This window comes from Procambarus clarkii, chromosome 94 (genome assembly GCF_040958095.1).
Source record: "Procambarus clarkii isolate CNS0578487 chromosome 94, FALCON_Pclarkii_2.0, whole genome shotgun sequence".
Taxonomy (NCBI): domain Eukaryota; kingdom Metazoa; phylum Arthropoda; class Malacostraca; order Decapoda; family Cambaridae; genus Procambarus; species Procambarus clarkii.
The window spans coordinates 8478319-8500068 of record NC_091243.1 but is presented as its reverse complement, the minus strand read 5'-3'; the positions used below and the strand labels follow the sequence as shown (position 1 = coordinate 8500068).

At 46.0% G+C, this 21750-nt stretch overlaps 1 protein-coding gene across 1 annotated transcript in view; it reads right to left on the bottom strand.

The window, feature by feature from the left end:
* LOC123747308 (uncharacterized) overlaps positions 1 to 21750 on the bottom strand; it is a 52989-nt gene that overhangs the window by 11227 nt on the left and 20012 nt on the right. Inside the window, exons 2-11 of the mRNA XM_069319743.1 lie at positions 13236 to 13336; positions 12341 to 12484; positions 11837 to 11948; positions 10387 to 10555; positions 7187 to 7325; positions 5376 to 5579; positions 2632 to 2750; positions 1458 to 1525; positions 1044 to 1127; positions 104 to 268 (exon numbers count right to left, since the gene is read on the bottom strand). Of these exons, the coding sequence (XP_069175844.1) occupies positions 104 to 268; positions 1044 to 1127; positions 1458 to 1525; positions 2632 to 2750; positions 5376 to 5579; positions 7187 to 7325; positions 10387 to 10555; positions 11837 to 11948; positions 12341 to 12484; positions 13236 to 13336 (1305 nt within the window). The remainder of the gene's footprint in view (positions 1 to 103; positions 269 to 1043; positions 1128 to 1457; positions 1526 to 2631; positions 2751 to 5375; positions 5580 to 7186; positions 7326 to 10386; positions 10556 to 11836; positions 11949 to 12340; positions 12485 to 13235; positions 13337 to 21750) is intronic.

Here is a 21750-nt window from a genome sequence, read left to right as displayed (position 1 = left end):
AGCACCTTCAAGACACACCACCCATCATCCCCCCTAACTACTCGAGAGCTTCAGAGTTCCTCGAGAGTCCCACTCCAGCATTCCTCCCTCCTCCAGGACTCACCTTCGTAGACCTCGGTGTCGTTGGAGCAGGAGGACACGGTGTAGTGCATGTGCTGGGGGTCGCTACAGACGGAGGAGAGGCGGGCACACAGCTCCTGGGCGTCTGGGATCACGCCCGTGTACTCTCCGGTGATAGGACAACCCGAAAGATTTTCCGGATCGAGACCTGGTCGGGGGGGACACAGGAAGAAGGGAGTCAGTAATGGATATCGTGCGGTCTTTGAAGAGTGTGGATGGGGAGATATCAAGTTTGAAGAGTTAGGGGGTAGTCCAGTGAGAGAAGATATCAAGTTTGAAGAGTAGAAGCAGTCCAGTGAGAAAAGGTATGTATGTGTTTAGATATATACATATATATATATATATATATGTATGTATATGTATATGTATATATATATATATATATATATATATATATATATATATATATATATATATATATATATATATATATATGTCGTACCTAGTAGCCAGAACGCACTTGTCAGCCTACTATGCAAGGCCTGATTTGCCTAATAAGCCAAGTTTTCCTGAATTAATATATTTTCTCTAATTTTTTTCTTATGAAATGATAAAGCTACCCATTTCATTATGTATGAGGTCAATTTTGTTTTATTGGAGTTAAAATTAACGTAGATATATGACCGAACCTAACCAACCCTACCTAACCTAACCTAACCTATCTTTATAGGTTAGGTTGGGTTAGGTAACCGAAAATTGTAGGTTAGGTTAGGTTAGGTAGGTTAGGTCGTCGAAAAAACATTAATTCATGAAAACTTGGCTTATTAGGCAAATTGGGCCTTGTATAGTAGGCTGAGAAGTGCGTTCTGGCTACTAGGTACGACATATATATATTTATTTATTTATTTATAGCCCGTGCTACTTGGAACGTTTCGATCCGAGTAGCAGAATCTATACCAACAGCAACAACGGGTTATACTCACGGCCCTGGGTAGACCACTCCTGCCCTCGGAACATATCATCGGAGCACACCCTGGAGGCGTTGTACTGCTGACTAGGGACCGCCGCTGTGGGAGAAGCGAACGGTAGAGTTAGTACCTTTGGTCTGGTGATGGGGACTTAAGGTCTTTGGTGGGTATCAAGGCCACTACAAGAGCTGACTCACCTATCAGCAAGTATTCATTAGTCAAAAATGAGTATTCAGCAAGTATTCAAAGCCACATTTGAAGAATTAGAGAATGCTGAACGAGTTTTCGGCTGAATTCGCCTTCATCAGAGCAAGATAGAGAATGAGATCTCTCTCTCTGAAGGCGAATAGAGCCGAAATCGCGTTAAACATTATCTAATCCCTGCAAATGTATTTTTTTTAAGAGGATGACGACCCAAGACACACTCACCCATCTGGTACTCAATAACGTTAACAGCCCTCTTCTTGATCCAGATACAGCTAAACTCCTCGTCTCCACTGTCAAGGGGATACACACATAAACACGCGGTCACTGATAACTCAAACATGTACAGCTGATACGTACAGCTGATATGTACAGCTGATATGTACAGCTGATATGTACAGCTGATATGAAAGGTTTTGATTTTGTTTTCATACAATGTTATACTTGGGGTAATAGAACATGGGGGGAACTGATTTATTCTTGGGCAACAGAAAATGGGAAACAGATTTATTCTTGGGCAACAGAAAATGGGAAACAGATTTATTCTTGGGCAACAGAACACTGATAACAGATTAATTTCACGAGAGGTGTTGTCGGGTGACCAATCCCGTTGGAATAAGATAAACATGAATTGATTGGGCAAACATAATAATGGACACCAAACGATGAGTTGTATCGAAGATATATATATATATATATATATATATATATATATATATATATATATATATATATATCTAAGACCTTCATTTTCCCAATATAAGTTTAGCTCAGGTCGATACATACACACTTTGGACAATTAGGCCTAAAAATCGTGTCACACCCAATAGCCAGATTGATCAAATCAGGCTGATTAGGTGACAGGTCCCAAATCAGATAAAAGGGATTCGTTTGATTGGAGACGGGCTCACCATAGCCCGTGCTACTCTGAACGTTTGTTCTGAGTAGCTGAATCTAAAAAAACAACGTTTGATTGGACGTGTCTACCGAAGCTGCTCGTTCCTACGGTACATCAGGTACATACTCGAACGGTACACCAAGAAGGGGGTAAGAGGGTACACACCACCCTTTGGAGCCGGTCGGCCGAGCGGACAGCACGCTGGACTTGTGATCCTGTGGTCCCGAGTTCGATCCCGGGCGCCGGCGAGAAACATTGGGCAGAGTTTCTTTCACCCCTATGCCCCTGTTACCTAGCAGTAAAATAGGTACCTGGGTGTTAGTCAGCTGTCACGGGCTGCTTCCTGGGGGTGGAGACCTGGTCTAGGACCGGGCCGCGGGGACACTAAAGCCCCGAAATGATCTCAAGATAACCTCAAGATAACCACTGTGTCTTGGAATGGAGGGCATACTGACGGAGGGTATTATGGTACAGTTGGAGGAGGAGGAGGGAGGTACGTACCACTGAGTCTTGGAGTAGAGGGCGTACCGCTCTCCGTGGGGGGCGTGCTGAGAGAGACACAGTGTCTGGTACTTCTTGTCGGCCCCGTCGTCCTGCACCCACAGCTCGTTGGCGTCGATCTGTCGGAGAAGGGTGTCGATGTATATACAAGGGATCCGAACCCTCTATTGTGAAGAGAGAACGGAACGGAATTATCAGCAGAAAGCATCGAGCCATGACGACTATGTAGCACTGGGAAGGGGTCAGGATAAGGATTTGGGATGGGACGGGGGGAAGGAATGGTGCCCAACCACTTGGACGGTCGGGGATTGAACGCCGACCTGCATGAAGCGAGACCGTCGCTCTACCGTCCAGCCTAAGTAGTTGTGTTATGGAGAGAAGGGAAGGGAACTATCAGTAGAGAGCGCCAAGCCATTACGACTATATAGCACTGGGAAGGGGTCAGGATAAGGATTTGGGATGGGACGGTGGAAAGGAATGACGCCCAACCACTTGGACGATCGGGGTTATGAAGAGAGAAATTAAGAAAACTTAATGTACATTAATTAATTATTTAATTAATTAATTTAATTTAATTTAATTAATTTAATTTAATTAATTTAATTAATTTAATTAATTAATTAATTAATGTACATTAATTATTATTATTAATTAAAATTAGAAATTAAGAAAACTCGAACGGTGACGGTTTATAGATGACATAACCGAAGCATACAAATATATGAAAGGTTATAATAGAAAAGAATGTTAGTGGAGCTTTAGGTAAATAATGAGAAAGTCTTTGGAGTAGGATGGGGGATCGAACTAGCGTCCTGTGTAACCCCAGACGCACCCCTAAGCACGCAGATTCGATCCCACCGTCATGCTCCTATGATTTTCTCATAGATATCCCGTTATTGTGATTTAATTGAATAGGGATAAATGCTGGTATAGAAACAGAGTTGCTATATTGAGCAGATAAGAGGGGTAACAGAATATGCGTGAAATCGCTGGGTTGTTTTAAGCGTAGGTTAGACATAAACATATGAATAATTTTGGGTGGATATAATTAGAAACTGCCTCGCCTGAGCCTATCGGCCTTCAACAGTTTTAAGTATTCTCGTGATCTTATGATACAACCAGTTAACTACCAATTGGTAGTTAAATATTTGAATTCTCGAAAATGTTGTAAAATTATGAACCAAATTTTGGTTCATAATTTTGGTTCATTTGGTTCTGGTTGAATATCCATATAAAATAATAAACAAATTTATACAAGGGGACATTATAAAGTCCCTCTGCACCTTAGAATTTGATTAACTTCTGTTCTGTAGGAGATCAAAGCAATCTGTAAAAATGACAGAAAATAGTATATTTGCTTAGCAAATAGTGTTAGGCAATTTCTGGACGAAGTTTACTCAGAGAAAATGATTGGAAGACGTTGGCCAATTCCTCAGCAGCTGTTTTCTCGAGCGTTCTAAACGTCACTAGACCGTCATACTAAATTGCTCCGAACCTAACCTACCCGAGGACACACGAACAGAAAACGGGACGTCAAGTCCCGTTTGACGCTACTACCAGTTTTTAGTATACTAGTTTTTAGGCTTTAGGGAAATTATACGTCAAAATGCGATGTACTATTATGGCGAGCGGGTTGACGGCCCTCAGTGGGAAGTAAGCTTATCAGAGTGGTCCTCACTCGACCTAGTCATCCTCCTATCATCACCTGACTCCGTAGATGATCCTGGTGCTAGAATAACACAGTTACAGCGCCGCTCCTGTGCCAGGTAAGTCCACTACGGGTTCACCATAGCCCGTGCTACTTGTCCCGTTCCTGTGCCGGATAAGTCCATTACGGGCTCACCATAGCCCGCGCTACTTGCCTCGCTCCTGTGCCAGGTAAGTCCACTACGGGCTCACCATAGCCAGAGCTACTTGCCCCGCTCCTGTGCCGGGTAAGTTCACTACGGGCTCACCATAGCCAGAGCTACTTGCCCCGCTCCTGTGCCAGTTAAGTCCACTACGGGCTCACCATAGCCCGTGCTACTTGCCCCGCTCCTGTGCCGGATAAGTCCATTACGGGCTCACCATAGCCCGTGCTACTTGTCCCGCTCCTGTGCCAGGTAAGTCCACTACGGGCTCACCATAGCCCGTGCTACTTGCCCCGCTCCTGTGCCAGGTAAGTCCACTACGGGCTCACCATAGCCCGTGCTACTTGGAACTTTTTGTTCCCAGTAGCTGCTGAATCTAAAACAACAACAACAGCTAGAATAACGCCGTAGACGCCGCCCAAATGTGCAACGTGTTTGCCCAACTCCAACATCGTATCTCGCTAAATGATGGTGGATGTGGAGAGCATTTAACAATCCTCCATGTTAAATTACCTGACTCACACAATTTACTGATTGCTTTTATCTTTCATTAAACAGAAGTTATGGAAATTCTAAACTGCACGGCGAGTTTATGATGACAATTGTATATATATGTTTATTATTTTCGTCGTAAATTCAAACTTGTGGAAATAAATTCACAAAATTGGCCAGAATTCAAACATCAAAAAAGGCAGTGTGTAATGAAATGGGTTTTATCATAAGATCACAAGATTTTATAATCCCGGAGAGAGAGAGAGAGAGAGAGAGAGAGAGAGAGAGAGAGAGAGAGAGAGAGAGAGAGAGAGAGAGAGAGAGAGAGAGAGAGACAGAGAGACAGAGAGACAGAGAGACAGAGACAGAGAGTATAACAAGAGGGTCTCACTATAGACTAACCTGGAGGTGCTGCCACGACCCCTGGGCCCATCTGGGGAAGGCGCAGGCGGTGGTGTGGAGGACGGCAGGAGGCGCGGGCGGAGTGACGGGCGTGAGGACCATAGACTCGTACCCGTCCCGGGGGCTCTGAAGGTGGTTGGTGCAGGTGGCGTCAATACTGAAGCTGAGGAAGACTCGCCTCGTCGCCGCATCCACCGAGTACATCTGCAGGAGAGACGATGAGAGAGAGTCAACTATCTGAGTGTGTCTCAGGACTCAAGTGGCACTCCAACACCCCAGTCTATGGCACTCCCTCCAACACCCCAGTCTATGGCACTCCCTCCAACACCCCAGTCTGTGGCACTCCCTCCAACACCCCAGTCTATGGCACTCCCTCCAACACCCAACCAGTGGCACTCCCTCCAACACCACAGTCTGTGGCACTCCCTCCAACACCACAGTCTGTTGCACTCCCTCCACCACCCCAGTCTATGGCACTCCCTCCAACACCCCAGTCTGTGGCACTCCCTCCAACACCACAGTCTGTGGCAGTCCCTCCAACACCCCAGTCTATGGCACTCCCTCCAACACCCCAGTCTGTGGCACCCCCCTCCAACACCCAACCAGTGGCACTCCCTCCACCACCCCAGTCTGTGGCAGTCCCTCCAACACCCCAGTCTGTGGCAGTCCCTCCAACACCCAACCAGTGGCACGACCTCCAACACCCAACAAGCTGATTAATTAAACTACAAACTGTTCCCCAAGTGTTACCGGAACACCACCGCTCCCGTGCCAAATAAGTCCACTACGGGCTCACCATAGCCCGTGCTACTTGGAACTTATTCCGAGTAGCTGAATCTATAACAACAACATGTTACTGGAAGCAGAGAGGAGAAGCAACACATCAGTATGCCTTACCAGCATCCTAAAGTGACAAGGAGTTCAAATATTTCGTAAAACATGAGAGCGTGAGGACGCAAGCATCAGCGGCAAGTTATGGGGTGTGAGGCGAAACCAAGAATTCCGCCGATGCGATGTCATGGGGGTTGGAAGCTGGACACCACAGTCTGGTCAGACACAAACGCTTGGATGAGGGAGGGGGGGATGGGAGGGGGACTGGAAGGCTACAAACAGCGAAAAACAAAACAGAGAAACAGCAACAGGAGGGGGGGAATAGGAATTATCAGGGGGAAAGCGTTAAGCCATTAAGATTATATAACACTTGGAAGGGGGGTCAGGATAAGGGATGGGATAGGGGGGGGGAGAGGAATACGATAACAAGAGAAAATGAGAAGATGGACGTTAAAAGGGACAATGAATAAGAAAAAAAACAAGGGCAACTAAACAGGAAGGGCAGAGAGCAGCGTGAGAAGAGACAATGTAATAAGGGAATTTACACAGTATCTGGAGAGACAAAAAGATGAAAACACAAATAACTGAGAAAGGAAACTAAGGAGAAACTAAGAAAATCCGAATGGGCGCCACAGTAGAAGAAGAAGAGAGAGAGAGAGAGAGAGAGAGAGAGAGAGAGAGAGAGAGAGAGAGAGAGAGAGAGAGAGAGAGAGAGAGAGAGAGAGAGAGAGACAGAGAGACGTAAGGAGATACTAGCAGTACTTTTATTACTATTATCATTATTATTTCCTACCACAGACTTGGCCACACATTTAAAACACAAATCAGCACATATACATTTTCTTCTGACCTCCATGGACAGGGCTGGAGATCGGTTAAACACATAGTTCAGTGATTTATTGAACAATACACCACCGGAGGTGATTGTAGAACATTTAAAATGCTAATCTAACCGACAAACATAGAGAAACAGTACTCACAGCACAGCGGTAGCGAGGCTGGTTGTCGGTGGTGACGGCGGGGTCCCACAGGGCCAGGTACTTGTGGCCATCATGGCCCTCCCAGTTCCCCAGGCACCGTAGTCCCATGTCCAGCTCCCCGAAGGAACACCGGCGGAACCTGTCATCAACGAACAGGAACATCGGGTCATTTCTGCATCCTCTCTTCAATAAAATATGTCCTAAATAGTAGTAGGCATCTATCAGTCTCAGGAGACTATGGAGTTGCGCTCTGGTTATCGGTCTGGAGTGGTCTTTCCAGGGCGCAAAGCCAGGATAAGTTAATAAGGGGAAGCTGTCACCCATGCAGCAGGTCCGTTCCCCCCTCTCCACGACGCCGAAAGTCTCCAATGGAAAGGCAAACGCCAATACGATTGGTTCCAGCGCCGTCGCAGGAACTGTCAGAACGAGGTTGAAGGCAACAACGAACTGCCCCTAGAGGCTCCAGCTCCGGAATTTACCTCGAAGTTGGTAAAAGAAGACACAGGTACTCCAAACCCGGAGACCGCCGTGGTCGGGGCCGGAGAGGAACCACCCCATCAAGGACAAGAACGACCCCAGCCTCCTGAAGCAGAGCCTGGGGCCGCACGAGCCCCAGGAGGTGGACGTCCCGGTCCAGCACCTACGGGTTACCTTACCTTCCAGACAAGTTTTCCTAAATACTTGTATGATATTGTCATAATGACTTGGTGCTGTCTCCTCATAATTTTTTCTCTTAGGCAAATAATTTACTGTAAATCTGTGTAAACTAACCCAGCTATAAATTAACAAATATTTATGAATAAAATATTTCACTCTCAGTTTCAATTTATTCCCTTGCAAAACGCATAAGGACTTATCTGCACATGTTTTTATCCTGTAATTAATCGCAGTTTTATGCTAACTTCATAACATAGAAAACTATACAAATCATAAACACTATAACTTGCTTCTCACAGCACAACTCCCTCTTTATTTAACACAATCACAGAGTTGGCGTTCGATCCCCGAAGTTCCAAGTGGTTTGGGCCACCGTCCCCACCCTTCCCTTTTGTCCCCATACCCACTACTCCTTCACCCCCCTTACACGCCTTCCAATTGCAATATGCTCTACAATGTGCGTCTCAAGTACGATATACTAAAGAGGCCCGAATCCCTGTTGGGAGGCATGACCTGCAATGTGGATGTCAACATGCAATTAATTCGTCTTTATCAGCAGGTGCTCCGCTCACATAAGCAACATCAAATTTTCTCTTGCAACACTGAATGTGAATGTTGCTGTGATGTGCTGGCTGGCCGTCGCTGACACCCACAGCAAAGATGCCCCAGCAAAGACACCCACAGCAAAGACACCCACAGCAAAGACACCCACAGCAAAGACACCCCACAGGAAAGATACCCACAGCAAAGACACCCACAGCAAAGACACCCAGAGCAAAGACACCCACAGCAAAGACACCCCACAGCAAACACACCCAGAGCAAAGACACCCACAGCAAAGACACCCAGAGCAAAGACACCCCACAGCAAAGACACCCACAGCAAAGACACCCTCAGCAAAGATACCCCAGCAAAGACACCCACAGCAAAGACACCCCAGCAAAGACACCCCAGCAAAGACACCACAGCAAAAACACCCACAGCAAAGACACCCCCTCTCCCCCCCCCCACAGCAAAACGCCGACCTGCATGAAGGGAGACCGTCACTCTACCGTCCTGCCCAAGTGATTGACCCGGGGGTTAGGCGGCTGTCGTGGGTGGTATCTGGTGGAAGGTTCAGTTCTTGGCCTGTGGGCACCTTGATAACACTAACAAGGTGTGACCTTAATTAATAATATACTAGAACCTTGTAAGCAAAGCCATATATAAATTATAAAATATAGTCAATTGAATGGGATCGAACTCTCGTTCAAATTATTATATATATATATATATATATATATATATATATATATATATATATATATATATATATATATATATATATATATATATATATATACATATATATATCGTACCTAGTAGCCAGAACGCACTTCTCAGCCTACTACACAAATTAAGGCCCGATTTGCCTAATAAGCCAAGTTTTCATGAATTAATTGTTTTTCGACTACCTAACCTACCTAACCTAACCTAACCTAACTTTTTCGGCTACCTAACTCAACCTAACCTATAAAGATAGGTTAGGTTAGGTTAGGTAAGGTTGGTTAGGTTCGGTCATATATCTACATTAATTTTAACTCCAATAAAAAAAAATTGACCTCATACATAATGAAATGGGTAGCTTTATCATTTCATAAGAAAAAATTAGAGAAAATATATTAATTCAGGAAAACTTGGCTTATTAGGCAAATCGGGCCTTGCATAGTAGGCTGAGAAGTGCGTTCTGGCTACTAGGTACGACATATATATATATATATATATATATATATATATATATATATATATATATATATATATATATATATATATATATATATATATATATATATATGGTAAGTCTGGTGGTAAGGTTACCATATGTATATATATATATATATATATATATATATATATATATATATATATATATATATATGTCGTACCTAGTAGCCAGAACTCACTTTTTGGCCTACTATTCAAGGCCCGATTTGCCTAATAAGCCAAGTTTTCCTGAATTAATATATTTTTTCTAATTTTTTTCTTATGAAATGATAAAGCTACCCATTTCATTATGTATGAGGTCAATTTTTTTTAATTGGAGTTAAAATTAACGTAGATATATGACCGAACCTAACCAACCCTACCTAACCTAACCTAACCTATCTTCATAGGTTAGGTTTGGTTAGGTAGCCGAAAAAATTAGGTTAGGTTAGGTTAGGTAGGTTAGGTAGTCGAAAAACAAATAATTCATGAAAACTTGGCTTATTAGGCAAATCGGGCCTTGCATAGTAGGCTGAGAAGTGCGTTCTGGCTACTAGGTACGACATATATATATATATATATATATATATATATATGGTAAGTATGGTGGTATGGTAAGTCAGTTGATAAGTCTGGCCCCCCAGGCCTGGGGGCCAGACTTATCAACTGGCACTGACTTATCAACTTGTCTGATGAAGATTAATCCCCCCAAGAGGCTGGCACGGGCATGAATAGCCCCGTAAGCATGATGTAACTGCCACCACGACCCTTATATATCCTCATACCCGCGTTTGTCTCACCTGAGTTGAAGCTCTGAGCCCTTGGGGCAGTTGGAGAGCTCCGAGGTGGGCTCCGGGCACTCTACGGCGCTCTCCGTTCCGTCGTTGACGTCGTAGGTGAGACGGAAGCGGCCGTTGATGGGACAGAAGACTCGGTCAATCAGCCCGTCTTGTGTGAAGCTCCGCGACTCTAGGAGGGGGAAGGGAAGGGAGAGAGGGATAAGGGACGGGAGGTGGGGGTAGGAGGCGGAGGAGAGAGGGGGCAGGAGGGAGAAGAGGGAAATTGGGGAGAGGGGAAAGAGAGGCAGTAGACAAAAAGATGGATGATAGGGAAGTAGGAAAACAAAGAGATGGGGGGAAAGACGAAGAAAAAAATTGTAAAATTCAACAAAAACTTGACAAAATATGTAAATAAAATCTTTGAATATTAGCAGAAATTTAACTCAATATACAATGTTAAATACAAATATGATAACACAAAATACGAGTCTCTGAATTAAGCTTGAAAAAGTCATGAGGTGGGGCCAGGAGCTAGAGCTCAACCAGACAAGCATATTACATTTATAATATAATTTACAAATATCTAGAAAATATATAATGTTCAGAGGTATAGCACAATACTGATTCCAAAACCGAGACTAGGACTGAAGTACGAGGAAAGTCACAAGAAACGAAAAGGAGACATGATCGTGACATGTAAGATCCTGAAGGACAATAACAAATGTGAATAAGAACGAAATGTTGAATAAGTGCAGCAGCAGGTCATAGATAGAAGATGACATAAATATGAGCCATATGAACGTACGAAGACATTTCTTTACACTAAGAAGTAGTAAAGGAATGAAAGGACAGAATAAGGTAGTCGAGGCTGTTAGTACACATTGTTTCAACCGTAGGTAGGATAGACAAATAGAGCCTGGAACTAGACGATTCACAGTTGAAAAGGTGGTGTTCAAGGGATTACACTCACTTCTGCTGCACGCAAAACTAGACGAGTAAAACGCACGCACACGCACACACACACACACAGACACACACACACACACACACACACACACACAAACACACACACACACACACACACACACACACACACACACACACACACACACACACACACACACACACACACACAAGGTCTGAATGCACTTGGGGAAGGCCATTCAAGGAAAACATTAAGCAACAAAGAAGGTAATTAAAGGCCTCCCGGCTCATTCATACCAGATTTCTCTTCGCGCCAAAATGACGTCACGAATGTAAATAAACAAACCCAGGCCACGTGCATGACATCAGGGTGCTGAATGGACGTGTTCTCAGCCCTCCACCTCACACCAACACGTAACCCCACTTCCAACTTACATTTCCAGTCATTAATCCCTCAAATACGTCACAATCAACAAACTAATCACAACACCAGGGCTTGAGAAGCGAGAAGACATGATGCTCTTTCTTGAAAGATGTTTCCACTTACTGTAGAGCATGATCTCGCTGGCTCGCCTAGCCTTGATGGTGTGTAGGGTTGGGCAGGTCTGGTGGGCTGCTCCCTCTGTCGAGTAGCACTTGTTAAGGCCTTCGGTGTAGATCTGTCGGAGGCGGAGAGGGACAGTGGTTAGCTCAAGATAACCTCAAGATAACCTCAAGCTCTGGGTGCTGGGGGAAGGGAGGACTAAAGAGAAGGGGTAAAGTGTGATGAAGAAGGTTTTGGGGGATACAATGAGTCATAAAGAGAGGGGTATGGAGGGTACAATGTGTGATGAAATGAGATTCGGAATGTATAATGAGTGAATAAGTAAACGTAATTAAAATACATTATTTGTCGATTCCAGGAGGCAGTGAAACAGGTGGAACTGATAACAGCCTGGAAAATTCACTTACCCACCCACTCACACACTTATTCACTCACTCACTCACTCACTCACTCACTCACTCACTCACTCACTCACTCACTCACTCACTCACTCACTCACTCACTCACCTGTATGACGTTGCGTGAGTGAAGGGAGATGTGGAAACACCTGAAGCAATCCTCGCCGCCTGTGTGGTCGCGGAGGATGACATTGTTGTTGATCTTCCTGTGGCACACTCCCCATACTGGTATGGCGTCCGGCAGGATGGTCACCTGTGGGGAGGTGGAGTTGGGGTCAGTGGCTGGTGGGGGAGGTGGCTGGTGGGGGAGGTGGCTGGTGGGGGAGGTGGCGGAGGTGGCTGGTGGGGAGGTGGCTGGTGGGGGAGGTGACTGGTGGGGGAGGTGGCTGGTGGGGGAGGTGGCTGGTGGGGGAGGTGGCTGGTGGGGGAGGTGGCTGGTGGGGGAGGTGGCTGGTGGGGGAGGTGGGGGAGGTGGGGGAGGTGGCTGGTGGGGGAGGTGGGGGAGGTGGGGGAGGTGGCTGGTGGGGGAGGTGGGGGAGGTGGCTGGTGGGGGAGGTGGGGGAGGTGGGGGAGGTGGCTGGTGGGGGAGGTGGGGGAGGTGGGGGAGGTGGCTGGTGGGGGAGGTGGCTGGTGGGGGAGGTGGGGGAGATTGATGGTGGGGGGAGGTGGATGGTAGAGGAGATTGATAAGGTTGAGAAGATGGCCGAGGTGGATGGTAGGGGATATGGGGAAGGTTAATGGTAGGGAACGTTGGGGCGGTTAATGGTAGGGGAAGTGGGGGAAGGTGGAGCCAGTGTATGACAAGATTTTTAATTCCAATTTTCAGAGACAGAAATTCTGTAAATAGGCTGATCAAGACTCCCCCCCTAGGCCTACTACTGACCTTCCCCCAGAATGCGACCCACAACAGTCGCCAAACTCCCGAGTACGTATTATCTACTAAGGGGTGAACAAAGGCATCAGGCAAAAGGGAAGCGTGCCCAACCGTTTGCGCCACAACATACCTGGGAGTACTGGTGGACGGAGCCCTCGGAGATGCTGGAGATGCTGGACTGAGTGGCGAAGATGCCCTGGTACTCCACTGGAAAATAGCACACGCCCGCCGCTGTAAATGGACCAAAACACAGACACATTAACCTCGAGGGTTCGAGCACACACAAGGAAGAGGAGGAGGAGGAGGGACGAGGAAGAGGAGGGACGAGGAAGAGGAGGAGGGACGAGGAAGAGGAGGAGGGACGAGGAAGAAGAAGGAGGAGCGGTGAATCAAAGCGGCGCCGGGGAAATAGGTAGAGATGATGGTGATGTTGGCATGAGCACCTGTAATTTCCGAGTGGAGGTGAGCGATGGTGGTCCTCCTCCTCCTCCTCTCCCTACCCCCCCCCCCCATTCCTGCCCCCCTACCCTCAACCCCTCACACTCTGATGATGGGTGAGATGACCGGGATGTGGCGGGAAGGGGGTAAGAGAGGGCAGGTTTGCTGGGGTATGGAGAGAGAGAGAGAGAGAGAGAGAGAGAGAGAGAGAGAGAGAGAGAGAGAGAGAGAGAGAGAGAGAGAGAGAGAGAGAGAGAGAGAGAGAGAGAGAGAGAGAGAGAGAGAGAGAGAGAGTAAACACAAACCATGACAGGCTTCCTTAGATAACCCAGTTCTGCTTTCATGTAGTCTACAAGCAGCAGTCACATCAGACAACCGCCTTAACAGTAGACATTAATGGTAGACTTACCACTCTACGGGTTGTTAAGACACTAACCCCTTAAGTGGTTATTAACAGCTGTTCCTGATATTGGAGACCATCAATATTACTCTCATTGATGCGTAGAGTCGCGGTGCCAGCTACAAGTGCCTGCAGGTGACGACGGAATTTTAACCGAGTGCCAACAGCGACTGGCACCTGGGTCACAGGTGCTTACAGGTGTTGGTAGCTTCTTACAGAGGCTCTACAGCCTCCACCTGCGCTGCAGCAGTTGGCATTTGGAGACTAGAGGTGTCTATTTTATCTCCTGGCTAGTCTATCACATATGTCTTGCGCCACACTGCCTTCTCTTCTCTTCTATTCTCTTCTCGTTCTTGTAGGCTTACGTAGTCTCTCCGGCTTGGCGCCTTCTGTTGCTAATTACTTCTTAATTCCTATCTCTTCCTCTTATTTTGTTAATTTTTGTTTCGTATTCACTCTTCACCACTTTATTGTATTTTTGTTTTTGTTCATGCATTCCCTTTTTCCTTATTTCAACCCTCTCCCCCCCCTCCCTCGTTCTTCCCAGCTGGTCAACACCACCACCTTCCTTACAGCAGGTGGTGACGGCCTAACCAAAGCCAGGTGGTGACGGTCTAACCAAAGCCAGGTGGTGACGGTCTAACCAAAGGCAGGATACAGGTATCACTGTTGACGTGTCACTATGCTCACTAAGGGGCGGTTTGTTGACATCTGGCCCAATGTCCTCCCACCCTCCCCCTCCTCCTTCTTCCCCCCACTCCGGACACTCAAACAGGCACATATAGCACATATATACACACACATATATCCCCCCCCCACCTCCCGGTATATGGGATATATATATACCAAACTAACCCACCATAACCACCCACTTACTACAACCAACCACAACCCTCCCTCCATGTAATACAATCACCCACTCAGTACAACCAACCCCCATCTCACAGGAGTTATATATATTTTTGTAGACTCTGAATTCGACATTTTTGGAAGTGGTCAGATCCCAGAGAGAGAGAGAGAGAGAGAGAGAGAGAGAGAGAGAGAGAGAGAGAGAGAGAGAGAGAGAGAGAGAGAGAGAGAGAGAGAGAGAGAGAGAGAGAGAGAGAGGACAATTGAAATATCAAGCGAGGTGGTTCTTGTGGGAGGTGCCGATGGTGGGGGGGGGGCTGTGATAGCGAGGTTTGTACAAAGGCTCACAACTGTTGTGGAATTTCCGGTTTTGTGAATTATCGCTCAGGTGTTATATTAGCTGCGTTATCATGCTGTGGAGGAAGGTTGGGATGAGAGACACGAGAGAGAGAGAGAGAGAGAGAGAGAGAGAGAGAGAGAGAGAGAGAGAGAGAGAGAGAGAGAGAGAGAGAGAGAGAGAGAGAGAGAGAGAGAGAGAGAGAGAGAGAGAGAGGGGGGGGGATACACATGACTGACCAACAAGGAGTCATATATCACACTGTACACACGGAGAGACATCAACACAGGATATCCTACTATCCTGCAAGTTAATATCCTTCGCCAGGCCCAATGACCACACGCACGCACGCACAATACACACACATTGGTATTCCTGTGCACACACACACCACACGTACACACACACACATGCAAAATAGGCCCCTCCTCTCTCTCGAGACACCCACAAGGACGTTAGACGACCCTTACTGGATGTAACTACAGTAAGCCGGTCGGCCGAGCGGACAGCACGCTGGATTTGTGATCCTGTGGTCCTGGGTTCGACCCTAGGCGCCGGCGAGAAACAATGGGCAGAGTTTCTTTCACCCTATGCCCCTGTTATCTAGCAGTAAAATAGGTACCTGGGTGTTAGTCAGCTGCTACGGGCTCCTTCCTGGGGGTGGAGGCCTGGTCGAGAACCGGGCCGCGGGGACACTAAAGCCCCGAAATCATCTCAAGATAACCTCAAGAAGCCAGTAGAAGCAACTAGGAAGACACCTGAGGCAACGTTTTGCCAGATTCTCAAACGCGGAATTAACAATATACAAAGGATTTGGGAGTCACTCTCCTGAAAGGCTGGTCCTGGAGCTGAAGCTTGGTCCTTCAAACTCTGCTAGGTAAGTGCTCTCACACTCATAAATACACACACACACAGGGCGCTGGTGGCTGAGTGGACTGCACGCTGGATATGTAGTCCTGTGGACTGGTGTTAGATTCTTGACACCGTCGGAAACAGATGGGGCAGAGTTTCTTTCACCCTGATGCCCCTGTTACCTAGCAGTAAATAGGTACCTGGGAGATAGACAGCTGTTACGGGCTGCATCCTGTGTGTATGTGTGTGCGTAGGAGAGAGAAACATATAGCAGATATGATAGCACAAAAGTATATCGGGTAATCAGTATGTATATTAAACAAGCGACGGTTAGAAAGGCGGGGTCCAAGAGCTAACAGCTCAATCCTGCAGGCGCATATAATAAATACACTCATATACACACACATACACACTCATACAACCATCAATGCCAAAGGTAAACCATTGTATACGCATACTTCTCTTCTACAAACACTGTACAAGTGGCTACCACCAACACCACCACCACCATCACCATCACCTCAGCGTGTCGGCCGACGACGCTGGTCCTCTGGGAAACGCCTGGATGTCGATGCTTTATCAATTATTACTGAGCCGATGGTGGTCGATTGTTTCTGCCTCTGGCGGGTCGACTAGACCACTACGGGGGTCGAGTGGACCACAGGGTGGGACAAGTGGACCACAGGGTGGGCCAAGTGGACCACAGGGTGGGCCAAGTGGACCACAGGGTGGGCCAAGTGGACCACAGGGTGGGCCAAGTGGACCACAGGGTGGACCAAAATAATTTCCATTTTAAATATTGTTATCATGTCTTCTCTGTTTTTCTCTCACTCGTTCGTTGTAGTTAAGTGCCGTCAGCTCTGCAACAAGCTGTCTCTATGTCCCTTGTCCCATATCTCTAGACTTTTAAAATTCCATCTTTTTTAAGATGTGTATTCCTGGCCAGCGCTGCATGCTCGATGGTTTGTCTTATGTACGTTGTGTACGTTGTTTTGAAGGCCTTCTTGCGTACGCCTAAAGATGATTAATGTTTTCCTCTGGTGATGTGTTTGTGGTTATTCCAAGTTATTTTGTTGCTCTGATTACGATCGCTGTCGCGATGTTAAACTACTTTAACCATCTTGAAGTTATCACCATAGGGCCATCTCTCTCATGCTTCCATTCACATTACTTTGCACTAATAATGGTTTAGGTCTAGCAACCATCTTTCCGCTCATCACTGAAGCGCGTCAAATGTCTCCCTGTAAACGTCAGAATTCTGTTCAAATTTATCTCCTTTAGTTGTATCATCAGTGAATGATCCCATTTTAATACATTTGTGTTTACACCTTCTATTTTACCAGCTCTTTGTTTACATTGTTCGCCATAATGACAATGTGGGAAAAGCGCGGGAAACAATTACAGGAAATAGTGGAGTATAACCGACCTAAAGGAGCACCACATAGGTTATTCTAGCATAGTTATCCGTCTATAGATTACCCAGTCTTCCCACACCACAGCTAAACCACCTTTGCCTGGGCTAACCAACAACAAACAGCTCGTACAGCACGCTAACAACGGGAATACAAGGGGCCAAAGACTGGTTAGAGGTTAATGTATTCGTCCTCACCCGCCCAGATTAGTGTCATGTGCACAGGATACGAACGCGGCCTCCGTAACAGGGATATGGCACCACACCCCCAGCCCTCCGCCTCTGAATGCGTTTCCTTGGCGTGGACTTAGGGTACGTTGACACTCCATCACCACCACTCCGCTATGCACCGAGAGTTTGTGCTCAATGGTGGTGATTTTTTTTTTACTCAACTACAAGTTTGTTCGAGATAAATGATGCATTTAAATGGAGGTGTTCGTTTAAAATACAAGTGACAATGAATGCATGGGAAGTTATATTTGCAGGTGTTGAGAGTCGGCGGCATGGTTGGGGGCGCTAATGGCTGGCAGGCAGGTGTGTGTGTGTGTGTGTGTGTGTGTGTGTGTGTGTGTGTGTGTGTGTGTGTGTGTGTGTGTTCACCTAGTTGTGCTTGCGGGGGTTGAGCTCTAGCTCTTTTGGCCCGCCTCTCAACTGTCAATCAACTGATTTTTTTTCCACACACACACACACACACCTATTTACAGAGGTCAGGCACTGATTTCCTCCTTTTCCATCCATGAAATTCTCTCTCATATTCCCTTTCTCTCTCCTCCCTCTTCCACTTCTTTGTTCACCGTGTTTCTTCCTCCTCCCAACCATTCGTTCCTAGAATCCCTCCTTCCACATTCTACTGTACGTGATTCACTCGTGATTGGAGTCACTCGTTATTGGAGTCACTCGATATTGGATTCACTCGTTATTGGAGTCACTCACTATTGGAATCACTCGATATTTGAGTCACTCGATATTGGAGTCACTCGTTATTGGAGTCACTCGTTATTGGAGTCACTCGATATTGGATTCACTCGTTATTGGAGTCACTCACTATTGGAGTCACTCGATATTGGAGTCACTCGTTATTGCATTCACTCGTTATTGGAGTCACTCGTTATTGGAGTCACTCGTTATTGGAGTCACTCAATATTGGAGTCACTCGTTATTGGAGTCACTCGTTATTGAAGGCATCGTTATTGGATTCACTCGTTTTCACTTTCCTTATCTTATCACGTCCCCCAAATGATCCATAAACTGAAGTATATAACAGGAAAATCATCTTTTTCCATCACTCACACAGTTTAGGACTCATAAAACTATAACATTTTAGAAGCAATTCTTATATCACATTTTTTTCCTCGAAGCCATTATTGATCTTACTAATTATTGATCTATTATTGATTGAGCCAAGTATGACTAACCATCCTGCGAGATGGAGACTTTTATTACCACTGCTATCTTATTCACTCTTGTGTTGATGATATCCTCAAAATGCACCCGGAGTCTGCCAGTGCAGACTGCCCATCACATGCCTCTGTTTGACTAACCATCCTGCGAGATGGAGACTTTTATTACCACTGCTATCTTATTCACTCTTGTGTTGATGATATCCTCAAAATGCACCCGGAGTCTGCCAGTGCAGACTGCCCATCACATGCCTCTGTATGACTAACCATCCTGTGTGATGGGGATTCTTTAGCATCACCTAGTTAGCTTTTTTGACACACTGTACTCCACTTCATATAGTCTAGGGTAGCTGCACTAATGCGGATGTACGTAAATCTGTGTATCTATGTATTTACGTATGTAGGTTAGCTTAGCATTTTCAAAGCACCGAATCACCTTCTGTGGTTGAGTGTTCAATAAACCCTTGAACTATATGTTTAACACATCTCTAACCCTGTCCATGGAAGACAGAAGAAAATGTATATATGCTGGTTAGCATTGTAAATGTGTGGCCACGTCTGTGGTAGAAAATAATAATAAAAAAATAAAAAATGCAGATGTACCTCATGTATTAATAAAAAAATGATAAAAACTCAAAACTGGGCTCCCAGTTAAGGGAGATTAATGGGTAAAAGTATCATAACTGAGTTCGAATTGCTATCTTTTCTTTCATATATTACTGTTATCTTGGGAAATTTTCAACGTGGTCTTCTGTAACAAAGTCGCAATATACTATTTTTGTTTCCTAAAGGATCATTTATTTTTTTATTGATAAAATAATTAACTATGTAGTGAGTAGGATGGAGATCCATTTTTGTTTAAATATGTATATGTGCCCTTCAGAAAATTGTTTATTTTGCTGATTTTAACTAGACATTAACAGCCGTTGTTTTTAATTTAATTGATTTAGTCACTGTTGCTTCGTTTTTACTCTTTCATCTTTTTTGTTGACGTTCTCTTTCGTCTCCTCGTCTTCCTTCTATTTCGTCGCTTCGTTAATCCTTTTAATTTAATTAACCATCTGCGTCTCTCCAATTACCGTTTCCTAGCGCTAAAGATAGCGAAGTTGAGGGGTTCCTAGCGCTAAATATAGCGAAGTTGAGGGGTTCCTAGCGCTAAAGATAGCGAAGTTGAGGGGTTCCTAGCGCTAAAGATAGCGAAGTTGAGGGGTTCCTAGCGCTAAAGATAGCGAAGATGAGGGGTTCCTAGCGCTAAAGATAGCGCCGTTGAGGGGTTCCTATCGCTAAAGATAGCGCCGTTGAGGGGTTCCTAGCGCTAAAGATAGCGCCGTTGAGGGGTTCCTATCGCTAAAGATAGCGCGGTGTTGCCTGCGCTCATCCTCCTTGCTTAGCGCTCCTCTTCTGGCACGCACGAACGCAAGCGGCGGAAGCTGCACTCCGGAAGAGGAAGTGGGAGGAAGCCAGTTACAGAGGAAGGGAGGGAAAGAGAGAGGGAGGGAGGGAGGGAGGGGAGAGAGGGAGAGAGAGAGGGAGGATAGGGAGGGAGGGAGGAAGGGAGGGAGAGGGAGGGAGGGAGAGGGAGAGAGAAAGGGAGAGAGAGAGAGAGGGAGGGAGGGAGGGAGGGAGGGAGGGAGGGAGGGAGGGAGGGAGGGAGGGAGGGAGAGGGAAGAGAGAGAGAAGGAGAGAGAGGGAGGATAGGGAGGGAGGGAGGGAAGGAGGGAGGGAGGGAGGGAGGGAGGGAGGGAGGGAGGGAGGAAGGGAGGGAGGTTAGGGAGGGAGAGGGAGAGGAAGAGAGAGAGGGAGAGAGAGAGAGGGGGAGGATAGGGAGGAAAAGAGGGAAGGAGGGAGGGAGGAGAGAGAGAGAGAGAGAGAGAGAGAGAGAGAGAGAGAGAGAGAGAGAGAGAGAGAGAGAGAGAGAGAGAGAGAGAGAGAGAGAGAGAGAGAGAGAGAGGGAGGGAGGGAGGGAGGGAGGGAGGGAAGGAAGGAAGGAGAGAAGGAGGAAGAGCGGGAGAGAGAGAGAGGGGAGAAAGGGAACAAAAAAGAGAAAAAGAATAAGCGGGATAGAGAGAAAGAGAAAAAGACTGAGGCAAGAAAGAGAAATAGTGAGAACGCGCTAGGGAAAGAGAGTGGCAGGGAAGGAATGAGAGAAGGAAATGAGGAAACAACGGAAGAGGAAAGGCGATAGAATAGAATAGGATAGAGAGGAAATGAATAGAGATAGAACACACGGGAGTCACTGCGATGTTATTAAAAAAAACATTCTTAATCGTAAACATTCTTAATTAACGCAAGATCGAAACAGCGAATAGAATAGACGAGATGAGACAGTAGAAACTGATACAATATACAATTTACTCAGTAGATAAGACAAGAAACAAGGGGGCCAGATTCACGAAAGCACTTACCCAAACACTTACGAACCTGTACATCTTTTCTCAATCTTTCTCAATTATTAAACAGTTAATAAGCTCCGAAGCACCAGGAGGCTGTTTATAACAATAACAACAGTTGAATGGGTAGTTTTCATGCTTGTAAACTGTTTAATAAATGCAACCAAAGCCGTCAAAGATTGAGGAAAGATGTACACGTTCGTAAGAGCTTGCGTAAGTGCTTTCGTGAATCTGGCAAAAGGTTTCAAGTTTCAGGAATTAGAATCCCACCCCCCCCCCCAAAAAAAAAGCATTCGTACGCCCAAGTATGAATCAAATTGTTTTCGTTCGGGGCTTTGCTTGCTGGAGTGAGATTGGTTCGGTTGTACTTCCAATGTTTCGGACCAAATTACGAAACAGACGGTTTGGAACGAACGAATTTGATCATCCCAATAAATACATCTGAAATCATTCGCGTTACTAAATTAAACAGATCACTATTACATCAGAAAAACAAAATATACTAATACTGGCCCTTGGCTCGGAACTGAGGGAGTCATTATTTGGTTCACACGCTTCGAATCCCACC